Source organism: Falco punctatus (genome assembly GCF_963210335.1).
Source record: "Falco punctatus genome assembly, chromosome: 2".
Classification (NCBI taxonomy): Eukaryota; Metazoa; Chordata; class Aves; order Falconiformes; family Falconidae; genus Falco; species Falco punctatus.
This window is the reverse complement of record NC_137581.1, coordinates 4,204,846-4,229,895: the sequence shown is the minus strand read 5'-3', so window position 1 is coordinate 4,229,895 and position 25,050 is coordinate 4,204,846. Positions and strand designations below refer to the sequence as shown.

Sequence of the window (25,050 nt, the reverse complement as noted above, 5' to 3'; positions counted from 1 at the left end):
ATTCGAGAGATCTGTTAAAATCCAGATTGTTTATGGCTTCACTACAGTCACAGCGCAGTAAATTTGCTAGATTGGGCACTGGTATAAGTGAAACGTAAAAAAACCCAACAACAACTAATTGCTCCCAGTATGTAAAACAACTAATTAAAATTACTTCACAATCTCTGCACTACACTTCAGTCACAGTTGTGATGGAATTACACATCCCAGACCAGATTATCAGAAATAAGGTCCAAAAATCCCAACAAAACTGCACTCTGAGAAGCACAAAATCTTTAGGGCTAGAGGAACTTGTCTATGGAACTCCAAGTTACATCCACTTAGTTTATTTGTTTATGATCTTTTGAAAACAGACAGACACTATCATGGATGATTAAACGGAAACAAAGAAAAACCATGCAGGAATATCTGTGGGAAAAAAATTAATTTTAAGACAGCGCACTGTGCTACATTGCAAAACAGTTTGCCACAGTAATTATACAGCTTGAGAGTCAGTAGGACTGAATGACGTATAAGGGAATGTCCTGTGCAAAACCACCCCACCACCTACCTTGAAGAAAACCAAAATGATTATTAAAGGCCTCCTAAACTAAGCATTAGCTCATTCTTCAGAACATTTTAATTACTACCAAGCATACATTCACAGAATCTTATTAGAGCTATAAATGCTGTAACAGGCTTCAATATTCTTGAAGAGAACAGAGTAACCATTGCACAAAATAAGAACGATTATTTTTCCAAACAGATTTTTATAGCCACTTCTCATCCTTTTCTCCAATCACACTCAAATCAGACAAAATAAATACAAAGGGAATTTCAAGGAGATAGAGAGCTACAATGCAAATATTTCCACTAACAGAGGCATTATGATTCTGGTCCTGAGTTAGCACAAATCATATAAATGTATGAATCACAAACTGACAGTAATTCCACAGAAGTGGGTTTAGTCCTACAGCATCCCATCTCCATTGCAAGCTACCAGTAATTGTCACCAAAGACATTATAATCTTCAATGACTGAATATTTGATATGTTTAAAAGCAGAAAGATAACCTTTGTCTTTTTGACTGCAATAAGTTGATTTATCATTTGGATTTTCCAAGCAACAGAACAAGTCATGTTAAATCCAGGCCTTGCAGCAACAGGTAAGAAAAAGCCAACTTATGGTATCTTTACAGTCACCAAATGCTACATTGCTCCCAAAATTAAATAGGGGAAAACATCCTGGCATAGCATTAAGCTGGCATGCATGTTTCAAGACACTCTCCACAAAAATATGCACTCTTCATAAAATGAATTTCTTTAATTTTCCAGATGAGTGGAAAGCGGGTTTAACCAGAAATCTGAAATTTGCATTTGGAGTCAGACTACATCACAGAAATACAGCTCCAATAAGTTACAATGTTGAGAAATTTGTCAGCATTACTGAAGTTGATGTTATTATGCCTACTGTTTACATACCAAGTAACACTGAGCTCTGGTTGCATACTACATAAAGTCTTTAACAAGAGGTTGTTTTTTTTTCTTTTTTTTTTTTTTTTTCTCCTAAAGAAACACTGGTAAAACATCTCTAAATTAGCAAACATCTCTAAATTAGCAAAAACTAGCACTAAGGCCAGCCTGGTGCTCTAACGGCCAAGTCATAATGTTGTACTGTTAGCAAAACTGAGATCTCACTGAAATCAGTCGAAGCTTTAGTGTCACCCTCTCTGTACACTAGATTGGGCTTCACAGAATCTACATTTCAGAAGTTAGTATTTCATAAATATTCAGGAAAAAATATTTAACAAATACTTACAGGCAGTAAACAAACACGCAACAACTGTATATCATTGGCAGTTCATCCAACAGCTATAAAAAGCAAAGACATCAAAACATGAAAACTACTTTTAGCTTGTGTAAGTTAATTATGGAGAAATAAGTTTTAAGTCATTTGGATACCCACCTTCTTGACTGTTACTTCAGTACACAGCAGTGCTAAATCGTAGTCTTCTACTGAAAGCTTGCTTCATTAATAAGCTTATTTCTCTGAATCTTTTGACTATTACATTTCATAAAAGTCGGCATGTTCAAAGAATCATGCCATTTTCACTGCTTGTGCCTCTTGAAACATTTAAAAGAATTAGTTGTGTAAAGTCAGATTGAATAAGACTACCCCATTTGTAGCCTGCTCAATACAGCCAGTGGCATCTTCTTACTTCTGTATGAACTTCACAGAGAAACTGAAATAAATGTTTTCTATAACATAAAACCAGAACTTTAGCCCATTAGGAAGTACCTTGTGATGTGCTTGCATGTTTACTTCCTAATTTTGGAAATTTTTTATGTTGTTTAAATTCAGAGGCAGGGTTGGTTTTTTTGGTTGGTTGGTTTGTTGTGGGGTTCCTGGTTTGTTTTTTTGTTTTCAAAATTATGGCTGCCACATAATGTTTTATTGTCTTAAGTAATTATTATACTTTGGGAGAACACTGATGTGTTACAGCTAAGCCAATTATTTATCCAGGAACTTGTTACCTTAATGAAGACAGCATTAAAATAGTAACCACAAGAGAGGTAATTTCTCAAAAACAGGTATGTTCAAAATTGCCGTTTATTTATCATTAGAGGGGGGAAAAAAATTAAAAAATCGTAGCATTATTTTCTTCTAAGACTTTTTTCATCAAAGAACATTAACAAATTGCTGCTCCTAAACACAGAGTTATGCTTACCTCCTCTTATAAAAGACTGAAAATCATGAAAACGCAAAAGCATACAAACAGATCAATGAAGATCCACTGCCTCTGATTTCTTATATGTTAAGCAAAGGTTAATAGTTAGGCATCTTAAGAATAGTTAGACCAGGTTTGACTCTTATGAAAAACCAGAACTGAATGCAAACAAGACTTTGATCTTTTCCCATTATCACTCTGAAAGTTCTCGATGGCCACGTCTGTACAGAAATTACCTTGCTACTACTGTTACAGGGTACTTAATGTTCAGAACCATGTTTTTCTGAATAATGAAACACATTAAAAGCAATAGCAGCTTTCACAAACCCTTTTACAAAGCCAGCCTGATTCTACTTGGTTTGGGAGAATGTTTCTAACTGCACAGACAAAAACTTTCTTTTAGATTTCAAATTAGATACTGCCAAAAAAGTTAACTAGTTCTTTACAGAAGGACAGAGATGTATTATCCCGAGTAGGAAATACTAGGTTTTTGTGGTTTTGGTCATAGAAACATCAGGAAAGTTTCACAATACTGCTAAACAGATCTATGGACTAGCTGCTCCTGAAAGGGCAGATCTGTCATCTTCTTCACCCACACTCCTACTGCTTCTCTTCAAGCGAGGCAGTTGTGCTCGTCTGATCCATGGTGAGCCAGATCCAACAGATGATCCAGCACACAACTGACCTTGCAGAAAAAGGTTTAAATCCCTGAATCCGTGCATTAGAGGGTCAGGGACCACAAAAGGTAGCACAAATAAAGTAGCAGAAACATAGATGGCAGCTGAAGCTAACAGGCACGTTAGGTGGCACCTTGCCATCACATCAGGTTATCTTTGCTGTGATGCCTTAGAGAAGAAAAAATGGAAGCAATAACTGAAATCAGCTTTATACTAACAGTTATTATTTATAAGTTCAGTGACATGCTTTATCAAGTCTGATTAATTCATGAAAAACTCTTCAGGAGTGTGAGTCATTCAAGGCCTCACTAAAGATAATGGCGGGGGGGGGGGGGGCGGGAACAAGTAAGAAATACAATAGAGCAAAGTTTTTCAGATATGGACAGCTAAGTACACTCTTAAGTTTATATGCTGGCAGCATCCCAGGAACATAATGGTAACATCAAAGAGCCTCTTAAAGGATCCTAGTTAGAATTTGCTTGCAGAAGACAATGGCTTCTGTATCCAAAGGAATTAATTGATGCTTCCAGAAATACTGTCAACAGCATGTCTGAACGTGTCTGAACAATGAAGAAACATGGATAGAAGTAAACTCAGTGAGCTCATTTTTCTGGTTAAATAAGCATTTTGGATTCTTGAGGAATGCACAATCAAGCAGATTCCCATTAAATGAGAGGTGATTGCTTCAGAAGTATTCTAAATAACTGCTTTCAAGAACAGAAGCTTTCATATTTCTCTTAATTAAGCAATCTGAATTGACAGTTTATGGTATTAACATTGCAGAACAAAGGTTAAAAAAAAAAAATCTCTTCAAACAGCTATCAATGCTGACTTTAAATCATAACAAGAGATAAATTGAATGAGAAAAGATTATTTGCTGGTTGAAACGTTTCCTCTTCGTGAGCTAGCAATCAAGTAATTACGGGCCACTTGCAGATTTCACTTGGCTGCCAAAATACTAAGAGTACTTTCTCTGCCTCACAGGAAGCCTTTTACACCAGTTGGAAAAATGATGCATGACATTCCTGCTCCCCTCTCATCTGCCTCTGCCCACCCCTTTACTTACCACAGTTCATGAGCCCCTTAGTTCTTCTGATGCAACACCAAAAGTAAATGATAAACAGCATTAAAGTGACTTGGATTAAAATGGTCTCTAAAACACACACAGACACACACACCCCAACCAAACAAAAAAACACGTAAGAATGTTTTAAGCCTGAATAATTTTAATAATCCAGGTTTCAGGGCGCCCTTGCTCACCTCTGCATCAGCTTAACAAGGGGGGTCAGTCTCTCCTCCCAAATAACAAGCAATAGGACAAGAGGAAAAGGCCTCAAGTTGTGCCAAGGGAGATTGGATATTAGGAAAAAAATTCTTCACTGAAAGGGTGGCCAACCATTGGAACAGGCTGCCCAGGAAGACAGTGGAGTCACCATCCCTGGGGGTATTTAAAAGATGTGTAGATGTCATGCTTAGGGATGTGGTTTAGTGGTGGACTTGCACTGCTAGGTTAATGGTTGGACTCAATGATCTTAAGGGTCCTTTTCCACCCTAAATGGTTCTACGATAGGAAACACTGGCAGGGTTAGGAACAAGCAGCTGAGGGAAGAGAGATGAAAAGGTGCAAATTCAAGGCAGTTTCACCACTGAAAAGAATATAGGTAAATCACACCTCAGTTTGGGAGGGAATGGTGAAATGGATCTAGAAACCACCTTCTTCATGCCAGGAAAAGCAGCAGATATTCTTACGTGGCGTCAAAATCATGCTCTATGGAAGCTGACAGCACGTGCCAGAGATATAAAACAGAACATTCTGGAGGCAAACGTCACTATTGATTGTAATTGAGTTCAAGTTTAAGACACCTAACTATTGGTGTCCACACATTCAGTGTCCCATCTCATCATGACCAGTAGAACCCAGGACACAATTAGCTGCCAGGGCGCAGGTCCCTAATGGATCTGAGATGCTCTGCACACACCCAAGACTGGCAGATATGATGGGGGGTGTGGGGTGCATCTGAGAGACCTGAACCCTTTGTGGGATGGCAGCTGGAGGCCAGACAACACACGGTCTCAAACGACACTACACACCTGTATTCAAACAAACATTATTTAAGCTATGACTTAAATTATAAGGACATTAATACAAATTAAGTTATGACAATATTCCATGACTCCATGACTGCCAATGGAGACTAGAGAACGATTCAGCCCAGCCAGCTGGCTCTCTAAACTCCACTGACTTAATTGTATTTCCATGGGCTACGATGGCAGCACAGACTTCCAGCACACACTTTTTAATGTAGGTTTCTTAATTCCGAACTGAATCCTACTCCACCCTGACTTTGATTAAAAAGATTAATTTTCTTAATCTTCTCAGACCTAAAACAGGACAACAGGACAAGACTCCTTGCGTCCCTTTAGAAAACGAGAACCACCAGGACCAAATCCTTACACCCAGGGATTTATTACAGAATGCCTTGAGAATAAGGCTCAACTATCGCTACTCAGAAGACACTGACTTCAGTATTAATGCTACCGGTACATCTAGATAGATAGAAAACAAAAATAGAAAACATTAAGATGCAAAAAAGTATACATTAAAGAACACTAACTCCAGTCTATACTGCTTGCTATTAAGCAATACGTAGGAATTTTAAAATAACTACTTGAGTGAAAAGGGATTATCATTTCCCAAAGGATAAAGTGTCTTCTACCAACATAAGCAATTGATTATAGCTCTTACTTTAGATGCAAGTATATATACTTACATATCTATTGATGGAAAATATCTACTGAAACAAGACCTGCACTACACTTTGTTGAAAGCAGGAGTCACGTACAATGATACTTAAGGTAGAATAACTCACACTACATGAGTTTCATCTAGTCAAAAAAACGACAATGTGACTATACAGTGAGATACACACATAAAATAATTCACAGCTACTTATCAATGCTCACCTGCATTTCATACTTCAAGGTCATGTGGAAGCACCAAGATCCCATTCCCACAGCTGAAAACAAATCAAAACTATGGTTAGCATAAAAGTCAACATGTAAAACTTTCAGGTGCATTAACTTCAATGCATTAACTCTACCAGGAAGAAAAATTAAAACATCAGCATCCCATTGCAGGGACAAAACCTCAAGTCTTCCACAGCCTTTTACTTTACACTTCAGTCACTAGTGATGCCCTCAAGTTTATACTTCTTGGACGGTGGATGTCCTCTTTCCTTCCTCTCAATACTGTCTCCTATGAACTGGTATAATCTCAAGGAGGATAGGAGCGGAGAGAACCCAGAATGAATGAACATTACAATTCTATTTCTCCTCTTTTTTTAATTTTAATTACATTAAGATTTATCTATCTCAAACCTTCTATAATGCAAAGTGCGATTCAACTGCTAGTACTCCTGAAAGCCTGTGATATTTCTGCTTACTGTCCAGTTTTAGAAGGTAAATTTTACAAGGAGCTTTTAGTCAGCTCTAGAAGTAGGAATTAATTGCTATTAGAACTCAGAACTAGAAATTCAGAGTAAACAAAACCCATGCAGTATGGATTCATTTTGTGAAATTGCCATTTCCAAGCCTCTTTCTTGGAAGCTCATCCCTCTATGCAAAGATTTTCATTTATTTGAAATACTTTATTTTTAAAGTCCAAATTTACTTCTGAAATCAATTTATGAAATATCTACTTTGCCTACACACAGCTTTTTCAGTTAGACAAGGACAATATATCTTGGAAGTTAGATTCGACTGTTGAGAGCAAAGCTGGGGAAGTATTTAATGTATCATTCATTACTTTGAAATGTGATCAGTTAAAAACTCTCATTAAGCACTAGCTCATTTTTATTTTGCAAGAACAAGTACATTAATGCGATGTCTTGTCTTCCTTCAAGAAATTATGTTTTACCTCAGACTGTGGTTTCAGAGAAAACAGAGTAATTTGCACTCAAACCTTCATCACTGGGTAGGGCTGCTGTGCTTTGCTGCAAGAGGCTAACCTTCTCTACACACAAGTTAGATTCCACTGACACACCAACAGACCTCTGTCTAATAAACCGTGCATTTTGTAAATGATTCCCAAGACAGTTGATGGGAATGTCTGGAGATGTTTCTTTAGGTGCTGTAAGACCAGAATTGTGATTATTACACATACTCAGTTAAATGAAATACCTAAGCACATAACTGTACTGAAACATAAAGCTGTACTACAGCTAGATTTAAAAACTTATTGCCAAATACTTTAAGGTGATTCATTCTCCGGGAAAATTAAGCACGGCTGTCTACCAGAACATAAACAACAATATGCACTTCTTTTAAGTTCTGATTAAATTGGTTTGCTACTGAAAAATCTTTCCAAACAATAAGCAACAACTCTTTTTCACCTTCATTGAGATTTTAATGAGAAATTCTCATAGCCATTTTTCTATGCATACAGAATATATCACAACTACTGCTCATTCTGAAGAAAAAACCCCATTAAGATCATCATTAAAACAGTACCATCCATTATCCTGGCTGTCACAGTCATTTCAGCACCTCCATGATACAAATGCTTACAATTTGTAACAAGTGTAGTTTTCAAATATGGGTAACATCATTGCATAAGAAATTTCAACTGATTTTAAATTAACAAAATATGTAATTGGGGGTTTATTTTTTTGTGGGGTGAGGTTTTTGTGGGGTTTTTTTTGGTTAATGTTACTGGGGTTAATAAATCTCAACAATCAGCTACGAACTCCTCCACTTCCTCCTATATGATCAGAAGTTATTTCTAGATTATTTTTCCTCTCCGGTCTTTGCAGAAATCAAGAATGCTGCAGATATTAGTGTTTCAGGCCATAAATCCTGTGACTACAATTAATTTCCTAAAATAATAAAACCTCTTCATGCTTCTGTGTAATGATCACACTTGGGAGTTTCTTTGATTATGAAATTTTACTATGCATTGGAGAAAGATACTTTTGCTATATTTTGTAGCAATACAATAGTTATCTGAAAAAGAGAAGCTTACAGGGACTCATCAGGTGGTCTTTCCCAAAATAAAAATCTCTACTGGAAATGGCTGTAATACTGCTTGCTGCAGTCTTGACAGAGCTCATGAGCACTGTGAAGTCTGGTATTTAAGTGCATTCAGCAGATAACCCAGAATGTTATATGACTAGAAATTTTATGACTTGATTATTCATCAGATGACACTCTCCCTCTCAAGATTGCACAGACATTTCCTCAAACACTATCGTGGCAACTACATACAATAGCAGCATTTTGAAAAGATTGATTAAATGAAGACTAAGGAATGAAACATGATTCTTTACGTATCCCATTTATAGCTGCTTACTGCAGAGGTGTAACTTAAAAACACGTTTTACACTGCAGAGGAATAACTTAAAAATGTTTTACATCTAGACATCAAATGAGCTAAGAACCAAGTTTCTCATTTGGCATATATTCTATCTTAACACAGAATTGCACAAAAAGCTTCATTAATCTGTTTAAACAGAAAGAAGGAGGAAACTGCATTAAGAGATTAACTGAACCACAGCAGCTAAAGCGTATGTCATACTCTGCTTCACTAACATCACTATATAACTGGTAAACTTCAGCAGAAGGAAATTAATTCCAATACTGCACTCACTGGGCCAAGAGCTGTGCTAGTGAGAGTTGCTTAATGCAGGGTGGTTAGTGTTCAGTGCTGAAAACACTGTGAAGTAAAAAGAGGAAACACCTATCACATGCCAAGGACTAGAAAATCTTATCTATCAAATCTAGGAAATCTGCTATGCCCGGAGGACGCTACCTTTTTGTTGCACTTAAAAGTCTAACTTCTAAACTTACAAGGGGCTGGATGTATATTTTTGTCTCCAGTAAATAGTGATTTAATACTTAGCTCAAATGTCTTCACAAGTAGCTTCTACCTGTGGTTGTACAGGAATGCAACTATCTTTAGATACCCTTCTCATGACGACTTCAGGATCAGGATGTTTCTAAGGAAGATGTACTTCACAAAAACCATCAGTGCAATAAGACATTCTACCAGCTTTGTACTTGTCAAAATATGAGTGAGCATGATCACTACAATTACAGCAATCAATTTCCCCATAAAGCCATTGACAAACACAGCAGCAATAAAGCCATTGACAAACACAGCAGCAGATTTGCTCCTTATTTTGTAAGCAGGGGTTAGTTTTCATTTTAGGTGTTTCCTTTTGCAAAGGAGCTTAACTCACTAAAAGCTGCATATTGGTTGGGAAGTTTTAACACCATCTGAAGCAATACCATTTCCTCTCCAACTACTGTAACTCACTTTTCATAGATACAAATCACTCAGCATTTTTACATCAATGAATCTCTCTAGTTACAGGGGATATATATAAATTATGTATTAAGCATGCAATACACATTAAGTCACAATATGATGAGATCAGAATAGCACTTAAGGAGACTGGAAAAGCAAAGTCAAGTTAGCTACTATATGTAAACAATATTGTCTTTTCTTGCCCTGCAGCAAATACAATGTGCAATCACTGCCAGATGATAAAAAAGTTATATTAGTGAGGATGTAAAAAGCAATGTATCTGCAAACTTTACTTCATACACAATTATTTCACTATGCTTCAACACCATCAAAGACGTCGATCCATGCTAGAAATAATGTGACATTATACACAAGATGCAGCTCCATATATGAACCATATAAAATCTCTGGATCTGAACCCTACAGGAACACACAAGTTCCCTAAGAATTTTTAAATAGTTGTAGGAAGAATCAGAAGTATCAAATAATCTGTGATAATTCATTTTGACATAAGACTACCCACTAACATCCAAATTTTTTATTATAAGCCTAAAGCCTTTACAGAAAAAGCAGTTTATTAGGACTTCATAGACATGGTTTGGATTTAAACTCTACAGGCACTGTATGAAAACATTCTGAAGGAAGAATGCTCTAGATACAAAAACCTTTATTTAGGTGTCTACACACAACCTAGGTGTCAAAGCTTCCACTAAAGAGAATGACATTATAAAGAGTAATTCAGCTGGCCAAATATAAGAGGATATTTTAGGATGAGCCAAATGGTTCTCCAGACTTCACACTGTCTCCCAGACCTCTCTGCACAGGTAGACACATGTTTAGGTGTTTGAATCTGGAACTGAATTCCACCTATGGTTTCTTACAATGGTAGAACTGAACTAAGGATAAACAACAATAAACATAAACAGTCAAAGAATGAAACAAGATGAAAAAGCAGAATTAAGTGAACAATTTGTATTCAATTATTTTACTTAGTAATGGTTTCCCTCCACAGCGTAAGAGACAGGAGACACCTTGGTTACTCCAAGGGTACAGCTCTAGAAGTAAATTCCAGCACAGCCGGGACTGCTACCAGGCACTATAACGCAACCCTCTGTGCTAGTTAATTGTTAGAACACTCTGCAGTGTGAATCTGGCCTGTTCCAACTAGCACTTTCCCTGAGTAGCTCCCAGGCACAGCCCAGCAGCCCAAAGAGCCCAGGGCTTGTGCCCAGAAGGGAATTTGTACGTATACACCTCCTTCTGGAGGGTAAGACAAACAGACATGGGCCATTCCACACTACCTGGCTTCAGCACTCAGGAATGTTCCTGAGCATATTTGATTTACTAACACTGATGGCCTAAGCACCTTCTCTACAGCTGTTAGGTAAGAATAAGGGAATTAACTCTGAAGGGCTGCTAACAACTATTTTCAGAGATACAGCATTTCATTGGAAATTAAGTTTAGTGAGTTGCTTACGAGTTCCTATGTCTAACACAGAAAACTTCTTGCACCCTTTTTTCCTCCATTTTGGCACAGCTGGAATGACTAAGTCTTATTAAACAGACCAAAGAAATGCAAAACAGAACAGTCCTTCCAAATTTCAAGTAAAGCATCTAATTAAGTATTGACTCCATTGACTGCTTTTTCTTATCTTCTTAGAGCCAAAAAAAATTTACACACCTTTAAAAATCATTACTTTTTTTTTTTTTTTAAATAAAGATCATTCTAGAATACAAACCATAAGGAAATGACAGATGGTAGAATGTGATAAAATACCACAGCATCATAAGGAACCATTCAAAAACAACTGCTTATCCTTCGAGGTAGTGACAGTCTGACAATTTGTTCCACCTACTTCATGAGATGCAACATGCTAAAATAATTGCTTAAGATTATTCTTCATAATTTATAGGTTGATTAAATAGTTCTCTAAAGCTTAAAAATCGCATCCAGTTCCTATTGAGTTCACTGATAACACACTCTTTGAGCTGGAAGGCAGCAGAAATAAGGGCTGAGAACAGCGTGCTGTATCTCAAAGAACTTGCTGAAAAGTGCAACTCAGTTGGCATCAGTACGAACAAGAACTTATGTGAACAGTTATTTAGAAATCCCCCTTCTTGTCCTGCCAAGTACAAGAATCATAGCATGTATGTGAAATGAACAGACCTTCCCTAATTGAAAATGCATTTGGTTCAAAGAGGAAACAAATATCAACAAAAGAAATTGTGGGGTATAAAGTGAAGCACTGAACATGGTGTGGTAAAACACAAAGGAACTGACAATCAGCTAAACGTCTGGAAGCATCCAAAAGAAACAGCTGATTTGGATCAAAATAACATCTAGAAACAACACTACTTATGTTTTCAAATGCTAACAGATTTAATTTTAATGTATGCTTTGACAGCTGTCCCTTCCACTCCCATCTTCATAGCAGAATTGTTAAAGAATTTCTACTTTAACAAAACAACCTTTAGACACTACTAACTAGTTAGCTAGTTAGAAGCTCTGCTTTATGGTCTTTAATGATGTGGTTGTAAACTATCTTTAGATACCCTTCTCATGACAACTTCAGGATCACGATGTTTCTAAGGAAGATGTACTTCACAAAAACCATCAGTGCAATAAGACATTCTACCAGCTTTGTACTTGTCAAAATATGAGTGAGCATGATGATGCATGGTGCCTGAAGCAAAATCAGAAGTTTGTGTTAAATTCACTATCCCTTTACAGATTAAGTCTACACTTATTTGTTACAAATTAAGTAAGTATAGTGAAATCTGTTATTAACTAAGATTATAATAACAAAGAATTCTCTCTGGTACCTTCTTACAAAAATAAATTTCTGTACTCTTACTCTATTTCAGTATGCTTCTGATTCAGTCACATGCACAGAAAAAATGCCAATGTTCCTGGCATATTTCAACTGTATTTAAACTTGTTTATCTTCTCATTTGCTGCTTTTATTCTGTAGTAGAACAAATGTTAAGCGATTACTGATTCCAAACCATCCTGTTCCCGTTTTTCACTGAGAAACTACAAAACCTTCTATATTACTTTACATCTTTCAACTGCTGTAAAAGTCCAGCGTTACTAATACTGAAGCAGAAGAGAAACATTTTTGGAATTTAATATTAGGTTCCAACATACAAGATAAAAAATCAAGCCACACAAGCATTTATCACTTCAGACAGGAGTCAAAGGCAGCCCTGTCACAGATGAGCAGAGCCCAGACAGAACTCCGGGCTGTCCTCCAGCACTGCTGTCAAATAGGCAGGCTGAGCTCCCCTTCATGAACACCAAGAACAGTACAAAACTGAAGTCCATAGCATTTATCACAATCAAAGACAGATAATTTAAAAAAAAAAAAAACAAACAAAACCCAACATTAAAGGGTATATGAGAAATCCCCACGCAGGGCAGTTGCAGCGTAGCTGCCTGACGTTCTGGTTAGGTAGTGGTATACTTTGATCATAGTGAAGCGTCACTGACAGAGATAGTCACAAGTTATGGTGAACACTGAGTCTCAAACACAGTTTTACCTTCCTTTTTTTTTTTTTTTTTTTTTAAGAAAGAATGGCAGTATAGGATACTTAAATTCAAGAACATGCAAAGAGTTAATTTCAGCAAACTCTTACACACCATTTCTTTCCCTGTCTTTTTTAAAAGTAAACCCTGACCTTCAAGAATTTCTTCTGCCAAACTGTTTTACACTGAAACAAAAATGAATAATTACTCAAAACCATACAAAGTCTACAAGTGGCTATTTGGTAAGTGTTCAGAAAACATCCAAAGCTGTACATTGTTGCTGCTTATCAGCACATATCAGCAAATCCAACATAACTGAAAAACCATGAAGTTGTACCTAGTATATATTGCAGTTTAATTGGCATCAAGAGTATATTTAGCATACGGATATGTGGTTTTCAACAGTATTTCTCTAAATACATAAGTATGCCAAACTTAATAGTAACATTTACAATAAACCAATCTCTTGCCACTAAGAAGAATGAGAAAGATAGCCTCCACACTGATAGGAGCTACAGCAAACAGAGGAATCATGTGAAACAGAAGTTCTGTGAAATCTACTTTGAGACCCAACTGCAAATTTGAACCATCTTCAAACATTTTCTCAAAAGGAACATGGCTTACCGAATCATAGGATCACAGCATGGTCTGGGCTGGAAGGGAGCTGTACAGACCACCCAGTCCCACCCCCCTGCCAGGGCCCCCTCCCCCCAGCCCCGTCCAGCCTGGCCTTGAGCCCTGCCAGGGATGGGGCACCCACAGCTGCTCTGGGCAGCCTGGGCCAGTGCCTTGCCACCCTCATGGTAAAGAATTTCTTTCTTATATCTAATTTAAATCTAAATCTCCGCTCTTTCAGTTTAAAGCCATTCCCCCTTGTGCTATCACTACAGGCCCTTGTAAAAAGTCCCTCTCCAACTTTCTTGAGGCTCCTTCTAGGCAACTTCTAGTTACACAATTAATGTTTTAAAAGAAGTTGGTTCTATCTGGATTTTGTTATTTTAGAAAAAAACAGAATGCCCTTAAGGTCACCTATGCATGGATGTCCCATTGTTCTTCCATCCTTGCAAAACTTCCCAGATACAAAGGCAGTTAGGTTGTTGGGCGATATATGCCAAAGAGGAACGGAAAACAAACCAAACTCATAAAGGAATGCTTTTCCAGTTCCTTCAAGATCTTTGCTATTTCTTGTATTACTGTTCCATACAAATGCCACAAAAATATTAATAGTGTGAAACTGTTTGGAAGTAGGACACACAAGAAATTTTCTGTAAATCATCATAAAAGGACACAGTAAGCTAACTACTTTGTTTACTAATATTTTCATATTCTTCATTGCACATCTGAGCTCTCTTTATAATGAAAAAGCAAATTAAGTTTTACACATACCTGTAAGACACAAATATGCAGCTAAATACCGTTTTTCAAGGCCATCTTTATAGGTCTGAATCGCACCATAGATTGGAGGTAGAATGAAAATCAGGTTACTCACTGTGTTCCCTGTAGGACAGAAACCAAAAGCAGATATTTTAGAATTAGGTATTATGCACTTTAAATAAATAGAGGTACATTCACTCATTAAAGACAGGTTCAATAGTTTTCCTATGGAAAGTTACACCTTTATGGAAGTTGTCTTCTGGTTTCACCCAAAACACAAAATTAAATTTTAGTACAATTCAGTTAACTACTTGAAGACTAGGAACATTTTAACTCTTTTGTCTTTTTTTCACTTGTATGGATAGAAATTAAACGATAATTTAACTAAAAAGTTAGACTTAGATGGTGCTTACTTTCTTGGCAGGAGGAGAAAAACATGGTTACCTTGACTGCACAGCTTATGAACTAAAACCCAGTTCCTTAAGGAGATATAAGCCACAAAATACCAGGCTTGAACTGTTTAAGAGAGCTGTTTGTTTGGGGTTTTTTTCTTTTCTTAAATCTATTCTTGGAACTCTCTCCTTCACACTCCCTTCAGATACTTTAAGGTCACCAAGTGACTCGTTCCCAAGTGAAACCAGTTCAATGTTTACTATCAGTGTGCTAGTCACTGTGTGCACACAGAACACGCCAGACAGGATACTTACCTATCAGATCATAATGTAAGACCAAAGACTGTAAGAGGGTATGGTAAGGAACAGCAAGAAGTCAGAAGCCACTACTGATCAGCGTGATAGGCAACTGTCAAAGCTTATCAACAGCTTGAACTTCAGCAAGACACCACTGCTCTCCATCCCTCCTGGGATGCAATACAAAGAAATGACACATGGCAGAGAAAGCAAGTACAAGCCAGGAGCCCAGCTCTCGTATCAGGGCTCATATCGACTCTTCCTGCACTGAGGAAGATGAAGGAACCTTTTTGTTTTCTCTTTCCCAGTCCGATTTAGATGTTTTTTTCAAACTGTCCTGGCCTATGCAAAAGTACAATGAAATACTGAGAAGTTTAAGTGAAGCACAAGGAAACGGTACCTTTCTCAGCAGAAGGGATGCAGATTTAGCTTTTTAGCCTAACCACAAATCATAATTTTGAAAATAAAGGTTATGTAATGGGAATAAAATAACATACAATTTGGGAAAAAGAGCGAATTACTAAAAAACGCAGAACATTGCATGCTTTCACATGCCATCAGTTAAACATATGTAACATTGAAACTCTAATTTCCAAATATCTCAATGAAAAGAACAATGTATGAGGCTATGGAGAGAGAACCCCCCCCTCTATTTCTGGCTTTTTTTATTCAGCAGGAAATCTCAGAAAGGGTTTCACTTTCTAAAACAAGAATGAGCAGGCCACACCTAAATGACTCCCCTAATTCAAGCACCTATCTTTTCAGGAGTCCTACTTCCCAAGAACCATTCCAAAGAAAAGTGAAAACTACCAAACTATGATCATGCAACTGCAAATTATTACAGCACCTCTGGATACAAAATTCCATACTTTAGAAGTTTACAGAAATTTCAAATCCAAATGGAAAAAAGGTTATTTGAGACCACATGAAGCAGCAGTGTACCTAGTTTACTTTACCAAGTTAGTTCTTCTAAATTCTCACAAAGTAGATTCAAATCTCAGTTTGAGTCTTCCTGACCAGATAAAACCACATCTGATGTTTATCAGACCTTTAAATCACCTCCTTATCGATTTAACATCACCTCGCACACAACCATGAATTCACCAAGTTACAAACAAAACAGAGATGTGCCAGAGATCTTACTCTTCTAGTCAGCTCTGCAGTAAGTTCCTCCACGTAAAAGAAGAGCCCAGCTGAAATCAAAACACCTCTGCAAAGACATACAAGTTATACCAATATAAAAGGCCTTTTTCATGCTTAAATCCTCTGGGGAATCATTAACCTTTTACCACAGTCCCACAGTGCTGCAATGGGCAGTGATTCACTTTCAGTGGAGACCACGTTTGGAAGAAATTCACTAAGACTCAGTATTGTGCAGCAAACTGACCATTACCACGTCCACCCATAAATCATGCAAAGATGTCATCCCGCCTTGAAAAGCAGAGTAAAGGCTATGTAGTCTGGATAAAAAAAATCTTCGGCATTCTAAGGCGGTTCTCAACTATGCCCATTTTCAACACAGGTTATTAGACATTATAGAAATATCACTGCTCAAGGTCACTTTGTTATGAAACCGCCAAAATCCTGGCAAAAATTCAAATATGAAAATGCTGAACAAAAGAAATATCATGATGTTTATCCACAATGAGGAAGGCACGTGACTTTGGAAGAGAGTGGCAGCAGGATAACAAACTTCAGATGTATGTAAGAATGCAGAAAAGAGATTCTTCTGTAGGAAAGCAAGGTTTCAACAGTTCCTGTAAAGCTATAATTATGTTAAATCATTGAAAATGTATGAGCATTTAATCTAGGACCGTCTTGCTGAGAGAGGAAATACCGTAGACCTAATCTAGCTGTAAATTCCTGCCACTCCTTCTCTGCACTTTTTGATCCACATTATTCAGAACATTTAGAGCACAGATTAGGCAAGCCTATTTGCAAAACATATTCATTGAAAGTTGTGCAAATTTTTCAAAAAGGGAAATGTGGGCAGGGAAACAATGAAGTCCTCTGGCGTGCTGCTAGAAAAATTACTTCTTTCGAGAACAAAAACTACAAGGCTGCTTTCGAATTCAAGGTCACTAGAAGCACATCTTTCAAAAAAGTCTAACTAGTCTTTACAGGATTATCCTCACATAGAATAGCTTATAAATTCATTAAAAGGGTTTTTTCCCAATTCCATCAAAAGATGGCAGTAGGATATGCACGGAGATTAGCAAACAATACCAAGAAAGAAGAAAAAGGTAACTACAGACCCATAACTCTAAAGTTAATTAACAAATAAGGAAGTGAAACCAGTTTTGAAGGAAAGCAATATGAAAGTTGAAAATGAGAAAAAAGTTAAACTGTCAAGAAACCTAATCTTTTTCAACATATTCTCCTTTTTAAAAATAAAGGAAAAAAAATTCATGCAGCAGACCTCCTTGGGAAGACCAGAGATTGGAGAATTTGTAACTAAGGCAGGAGGCAGAAGGTATGCAAAATAATTAAAGAAGAGATTCTTGATTAATGCCTATAAGAAATACAGTACATCAGGATTTAGATGCATGCATGTGGATGGACCTGGGCTTAAACTCTGTACAGCATTCTTCTATTTCAGTACTGGATTCCTTGAATACTGGTCCAGGGAGTGATCTATTTTTTCTTTATTGACCCAAGACTGCTTCTCAGCATTTTATCTTCAGCAAGTCTGTCAACAGAAAGGAAGACTAGGTTATCAGAGGAAGAAAGGAAAGAACTTGTGGCCTGAAATGACAGGAACAGGATTAAATATGATGGCCAAGAGCACGTCTTTCAATGTGAATATGACTCCTTATTCAAAATGTAGGATTAATCTATCTGAAGAGGCAGAAAAGTGAATAAAGACTGCATGATGACTGATCATAAGACATCACTGTAGGCACCCAACCCCCTAAATTTACTTTCAGTAGAGGCAGGGAAAATACTAATGCCTTCAAGCAAGCCAATAGTAGAATACTCTCTAGTTATTCTCTAGTTATTGATAAAAGAAAAAGAGAAAACACATCAGGCACCAAGAAGCATCACTCAGATGGGAGTGACGAATGGGAGCGACGAATGGGAGCTTATAACATCAGAAGGGACAACAATTGCTTAGGTCACCAAGCCTAACAGAAGAATGGCTGGATGGAATAAAACTGCACTCTGTAAACACATGGATAAATGCCAAGGTTGGAAAGGAGCTAGCTGAACTAACGGATAATATGGACAAAAGAATAAATAGATATAAACTAGCCCAAGACAAATGCAGGATATAATGAAGACGAAAGTTTCCCACAGAAGAGGAAATATTTACAACTGCTCCCCAACAGAAATGGGTAGCATGATGAACCTCCTGCTTTGAGGGGAAAGCTCAACAAGCTCAAAAGCCAGAGTACACGATGTGGTGGCCCATCACATTAGTAAAACACACTGTCCACAAAGATTATACATGGCACTAGGTAAAGTGCTAAATCAATGCCTAATCACGATAAATACAGATGTGTAACTGGCCTTAAAATTGTTCACAAAAGTCTTTCAAGGCTGTTTTACTCCAAGCCACTGTTTCAAAATACTGCTTTATTCATTTAGAGAATGCTATATGGCAGCAGAACAAAACCAGATTTATGCAAAACAATTTCCACAGGGCTCTGTCTACGGGCAGGACAGCTGTAGGAGTGTTAAATCACATCTGCAACCCTGTTCTACGAATACAACAGCAAAACCTGACAATTCTTTTTTATGCTGCATGTACATTCAGAGTTATCTTCAGGTGCTAAAAAAAAAATGCATATTATTATAAATGCACAAAGACTGACCACCTCGAAGACACTCAACATAAATCCGAAGAGAAAATGGTATTTGCCAGCAAACACAGGCACAGTATACTGCTTACTGTTATACAGGCAGCTTGGTACAGTTAGAGCATACACAAATTTGAAGGACCATACCTTCATAAAGTCTCAATTTCCCCAAATATATAGTTAATTATACATTAGGAAAGTCATTTCTACAATACATTTGGATGAAGAATCAAAAGGATAAAATAAGTTGTATATAAGTTCAGTTGTAACAGAACATGGTCATAAAGATATAATAAGCAGGATGAAAAAACATCAGGAACACAACACCAGGAGTTAGAATATAGGTGATGTTTTCAGTGAGGGAGAAAAAGTGTTATTATAAAAAAAGAAGCAAAATTATCATCTTCAGCTTTTGACAAGATGATCAATGTGATTTACACAGTGTTAAGAGATTTCTTCTTACTCATTCTTCTCGTGTTTGTACACAGAATGACTGCAAGATCTACCAGGTGCACAGATCTTTTCAAAAGTTAAAATTCTCTTTCTCTCTATCAAATAGATTTCTCACTCTGCTGTGATTTCTACAAGATTCAAAACCAACAGAAACAGATGTTACACTGATAGAGAGAAAAAAAAAATTGCAGTTAAAAAGGTTGACTATATGTAAGAAGTTTATTTAAAACCAGGACTAAAAACCATAATATTCATTACAAGCCTCCACAGCCTCCCCTTAAGGACAACTGCACTGAAGTGTGAAACAGGAGAAAAGAAATTGGCTTCTGTTTTCTAAACCAGATACCCAAGTTGCAATAAAGTCAGAGTGTCCCTTTGAATAAAACAAGCAAGAAAACGAGATTTTGAGGCTGAAAACATCCATTGCGTTGTCTGGATGTCGTGGCACTCTGTACAGGCAATTACGGTGCACTTCCTGGATCATGTAGCTTTTTCTTTGTCCATCATTGCATGAAGAAAATAAAAATAATTATAAAAAATAAAGCCTATCAGATGTCGTCATGCAGAACTTGAATCATCCTTCTAGCTGCTTTCAGATATAAGGAATTTCGTGTCATGGCTTTTGTTTCTGGAATCATCTCAAACAGCTCTGGTGCAAACTACAGCTCATTATTAGAGTCTACCCAATGTAAAGAAATTGCAAAGCAACGCACTTCAGGCACATTTGAGAACATAACCATCTACCATTAGGAGCCCTCTCTGTTAACGAAAGATGTTTCTCTTGAAAGGATCTCTGGGGATATGAAACCAAAAATGAATACACAGAATAACAGTGAAAGGTGTAAAAAGGATAGTCCTGTGGCCCAGCACCCCAAGGTAAGGAGAAACAATTAAAGACAAAAAGGTGTTTGGAGATTAGACTTGAACTGGAGAAGTAGATAGCCTCACAGCTTAAAGACTGAGGAGGAATCTAAAGTATTTCCTTATAAGAATAAGAAACTCGTTAAAATCTAATATGAGAGTCCTTGCTAAGATACAAGTACTTCAAAGCTCACCTATCACAGCATTGAAAGTGTGAACAGAGGAATTAATTTGAATTAAATCCAGCAAGTTTCCATACAGTATATGCTATATATTATCAGTCAATAATAACTCAGTCAGAGCCCAGAGGAGGTTTGTATCACTGATGCTTCAAAGTGCAGGCATTTCATGATTTTTTAGAAGACCCAACTGCACAGAATTGGCTGGTTTGGCCACTAACTTCAATCTTGTGCCGTTTTCGCTTATGGCTTATCACCAGGAGGGCTGTGTAGCAATTACAGTTTCACTTCCACCAGCCATTTTTAATATCTTCTACTTCAAAGTTTACAATAACTGCACTTCAGAGTGTCAGGAAATGAAAACTCCTGTCTCCATTTGATATTTCAGAAGGACCTCAAGGGGAGAAAACAGAGTCATCCCCACAGGAATTCTGCCAATATGTAATTACTAAACTTCCTACTTAGTAATGTGCATGAAGGATCAATATAAACTTCCTGTTACTCAGTGAAACACAACACAGTGTTACTCCAGGCTGGAGCAGAGGAACAATGAAGACTGAAAAACAAAAGAAGTGGGGGTGCTGGGTGTTTAGAGTGTTTATTTTTATGCTACAAAATCAATTTCTTACCTCGTGTAATTCTCCTTTCCAAATACTAAGTAAGCCTTGATTTTGTTTACATGGACATTAACTGAAGTTGCAACTACAGCAATTCAGCTGCAACTTGTATTAGACACCACATTTCTAAAGACAAAATGGGAAAAACACTGAAGAAAAAAAACGGCGAAGCAATTACTGAACTGTACAAACTATGTATGAAAGCTTCCTGAAGAACTATAAAAAGCAGTCAGGATAAATAACACTTCAAATTAATGGGTTATTAGTGGGACTACTAGATCTCCCTAGGTATTTAAAAGAAAATCAGAAATCTGAAGAGCAAGCTCATATAGATCGTAGAAATAATAAAATTAAGGGTAGATAAAACACCGTAGAAAAATATGATAAAGTGAGTACATAACAAAGAGATGCTGCATTAATCTAGCTCTACATAGATGTTGGCATACTATTAATGAGAAAAACTGTAAGGGACAAATGAGAAGGAGGGGTCAAATGCAGCAACCAGGAGTACTACATCAGAAAATAAAAAAACTTAAAAAAAAAAAAAGAGAAGCTGCCTAAATCTTGGCCTGGCAGCAGCTACAAGAAAGCAACATGGAATCCAACAGATTTACATGGGGTAAGGACTGAAAAAAATAAAAATAATTATTTGTATTACTAAAGAACAGCATTCTGATCAGCACTAACAGACTGAAACAAGGAAAAGGAAAGTTTAGGTAGAACATCTAGAAATCAAGTTTATTTGGCAGCAGCAACGTCTCCCGAAGAGGCCATGAATCCTGAAACAGTTTCAAACAAAAGTGGACAACACGCTGCGAGGTAGCATGAAGGAAACAATCCACCATGGGCAAAGAAAGGATGCAAACGAGGCAGGAACACAGCTGCCTTCTCAAGGCTAGCACCAACACAGATGCATACCACGAGTGTGAGCACACTGTGTTCCAGTCGCATGCGTCTCAGCCCCAGCCGCAACAGACAGCCAATTCCAGTAAGTCAAAGTGCTGGGACAAGGCCAAAAAAACTAAAGGCAGCATTGCTGCTGCAGAGCTGGTGGCCAACTGGGAGGTTTTAAAGTCAGCATGTAGTGCTTCTAGATCTTCCAGGCTGCTTCTTCCTTGCTGGACCTCCATTCCTCCAAGATATGTAAATGTTCAGAAGGATATCAGCGTACCATTTTAGTGATTTACTGGATTGGGGAGGGGTAATGAGGTAATTTTAGGGGGAAAAAATTAATTATTAACAACAATTTGATTTTTATTCCTAGTGCTCATTTATGAGCCGTTCCAACATGCTGCGTCAAGTGATACATTCTGATTTATGGCCTTACTTTATATTCCAGCTGCAGAATTCATTCCCTTGGCATTCATCATACTAGTTCAGCTAATATTTTTGTAGATGGTTTTACTCTGATTCCAGTATTTCACATTACATTTGTGTTCTTCAAAACAATCAAAAGGTATTTAGAAGAAAAAGCTCTCAACAGTCCTGACTAACAAAGCACACACAAGCCTGTAAAGCGTGGGTGTATTTTCTAATGCACAAGCCTCTCTTTGATATGCACGTCTTAGAAAAGTACTTCTTATTAAACTGCCCTAGGTTACAATTAAGCCATCCTTTTCTTTACCCTCACCGCTCTGCAAAGCGCTTTGCTACTGTGCAGTAAGGACACCAGAAAATTAGAACCAAAGAGGAGACTGTACTAATGCTGACCTCGCTTCTTATGTGTATTACGCTAAAAATAAATAAGTGAAAGCTAATACTACACAAGTCCAAATTTTAAAGGTCCACACTTCTTTATAAGAAACTGATAGCCTTGCAATGCCAGAAATCCAACATTAGTGTCGTACCACAGATTTAACTTGGATGGTGTAACACGTTCCTCGCTTCTGAAGCCAGTTTTGCTAATTATCTTGCTGTGGCTCTAACTATGTCTATCACACCTGTGCCTGTCAGAAGTGTAGGGTATTCTGAAGCATTAATAAATGGTTTGGGGTTTTGAAGGGACACATTACATAAAAAAGAATGGTGTTTAAGGATGTAACAGAAGTACTAGCATCTATCCTTGGCCATTTTTTGAGACTGCAGGAAGAAGCCTGGACAAATATAATAGTACACAGCTCCTTTACAGGACGTAGTATTCCCGAACCAATACAGCCACAATTAACTGAATGACAAGGAATAAATTGTATCACAATTAGCTTATACGACATCCTATCATATTTTAATGTTGCTTTACTAGAGTGTGGGGAAGCCTCGTAGAAAATAAAGCATCATTTCCCTGATAAATGTGCACCTAAGATGATAGCAAGCAGAACAATTACTTTGAAGTATACCTGGAAGGATTTTGCAAGTGAATTTAAAGTAAAAACAGTTGACATAGGCAGATCATTTGAAATATCAATATAGAAAGCTCACTAAAAGCTAGTGCTTATGGCTGGAAAATGCAATCAAAGCCTAGAGATTAGGCTGAGATGATGTAAAGTTAGAATATTACATGAAATAAGCTTGTTGTTGAAGGGCAGATTTACTTCTATTATAAACTTCACCGGAAAACAAAATAAAACATATTTCAAGTGTTATTTTAAGACAGGTTGATGAGGTAAGACTAGAAGGAAACAATCGAGATGCGGAAGCTTACCTTTCAGCTATGGCTGAAACTAAGCAGTGACCAATACAATGTTATGATCAGAAATCTGAAGAGCAAGTTCACATAGATCATAGAAATAATAAAATTAAAGGTAGATAAAACACCGTAGAAAAATATGATAAAGTGAGTACATAACAAAGAAATGCTGCATTAATCTAGCTCTACATAGATGTTGGCATACTATTATGAGAAAAACTGTAAGGGACAAATGAGAAGGAGGGGTCAGATACAGCAACTAGGAGTTGCTCCTTCCAACCTTTATTATTTTATGCTGGTATCAGCATCCTGGCTTCATGCTCAGTGTCTGCACCAACTCCCCTAAGCCTAAGGGTCTGTCCAGAGCAGAAAGCACAGCTTTTGGCAGTTGATGGTTAGAGCTACCAGAGTACATCCAGCCCAGCATCTAACAGTCCTCACCACAAACAGAGATACCAACTTGAGGCATAGTAAGCTGTGGGCATTATCTCAGAGGCTCTGGCAGGACTCTTCCAGGAATCATGCAGTGACATATGAAAGCTGAGCATTAGGGGAGCCCAGTACACTCACTGGATGGCACAAGAATGATGTGTGAACAGTGCTCTTTTCCAGGTATTTGTAGCTTTAATTTGAGTAGCCTTTCTTCAAAATCCAAATTCTCTTGCTTTCCTTCCTTTCTTGCTACTGGTGTGGATTTCCCCTGGGTGTCCAAAACAATTAAAGTCTCTCCTATTAATGACTCATGTCATTCTTTTGCATTTTGCTCTATTTGGATGGTAGGAAATTAAAGGTGAGACGCTATGTGACAAATTTAAAACAGAGCACATACGAATAATGAAACTAATCAGCAAACACGGCCTGATTGAGATGTACAGCAACCACTCAAACACTGATCGGTGAACCCTCTCCGATCAGCAGTACTAGCAGAAAATCCCATCCGTAACTATCTTTTTTTGCAGGACTCCCTTAACTGAAAAGTCCTAAGACTACCTGGAATGTGATAAAAGGCAGGCATCTGATCTCAGGAATGACTCTGACTCTTGTTCTTCACTCCTGAATACTTTTTTATATAGGCACTACTTTTCTGTAAAATCTTTATAACCTTTTCCAGTCAATACAACAGCCTCCAGCAAGAACTTTCAACAGTACCCAATTAATTCACCAGCCCAAAACTCAAAGGTTGTTGCTCCTGGTCTGCAACTTCTAATTCCAGGTCTATTCTTTAGTTACTGTCCAATTG

At 37.4% G+C, this 25,050-nt stretch overlaps 1 protein-coding gene across 2 annotated transcripts in view; it reads right to left on the bottom strand.

Moving 5' to 3' along the window:
• Positions 1-25,050, bottom strand: part of ACER3 (alkaline ceramidase 3) — a 69,574-nt gene that overhangs the window by 24,273 nt on the left and 20,251 nt on the right. For both annotated transcript variants that reach the window (XM_080375156.1, XM_080375157.1), the window contains exons 2-4: positions 14,601-14,711; positions 6,349-6,401; positions 1,798-1,850 (exon numbers count right to left, since the gene is read on the bottom strand). In XM_080375156.1, the coding sequence (XP_080231282.1) occupies positions 1,798-1,850; positions 6,349-6,401; positions 14,601-14,711 (217 nt within the window). The remainder of the gene's footprint in view (positions 1-1,797; positions 1,851-6,348; positions 6,402-14,600; positions 14,712-25,050) is intronic.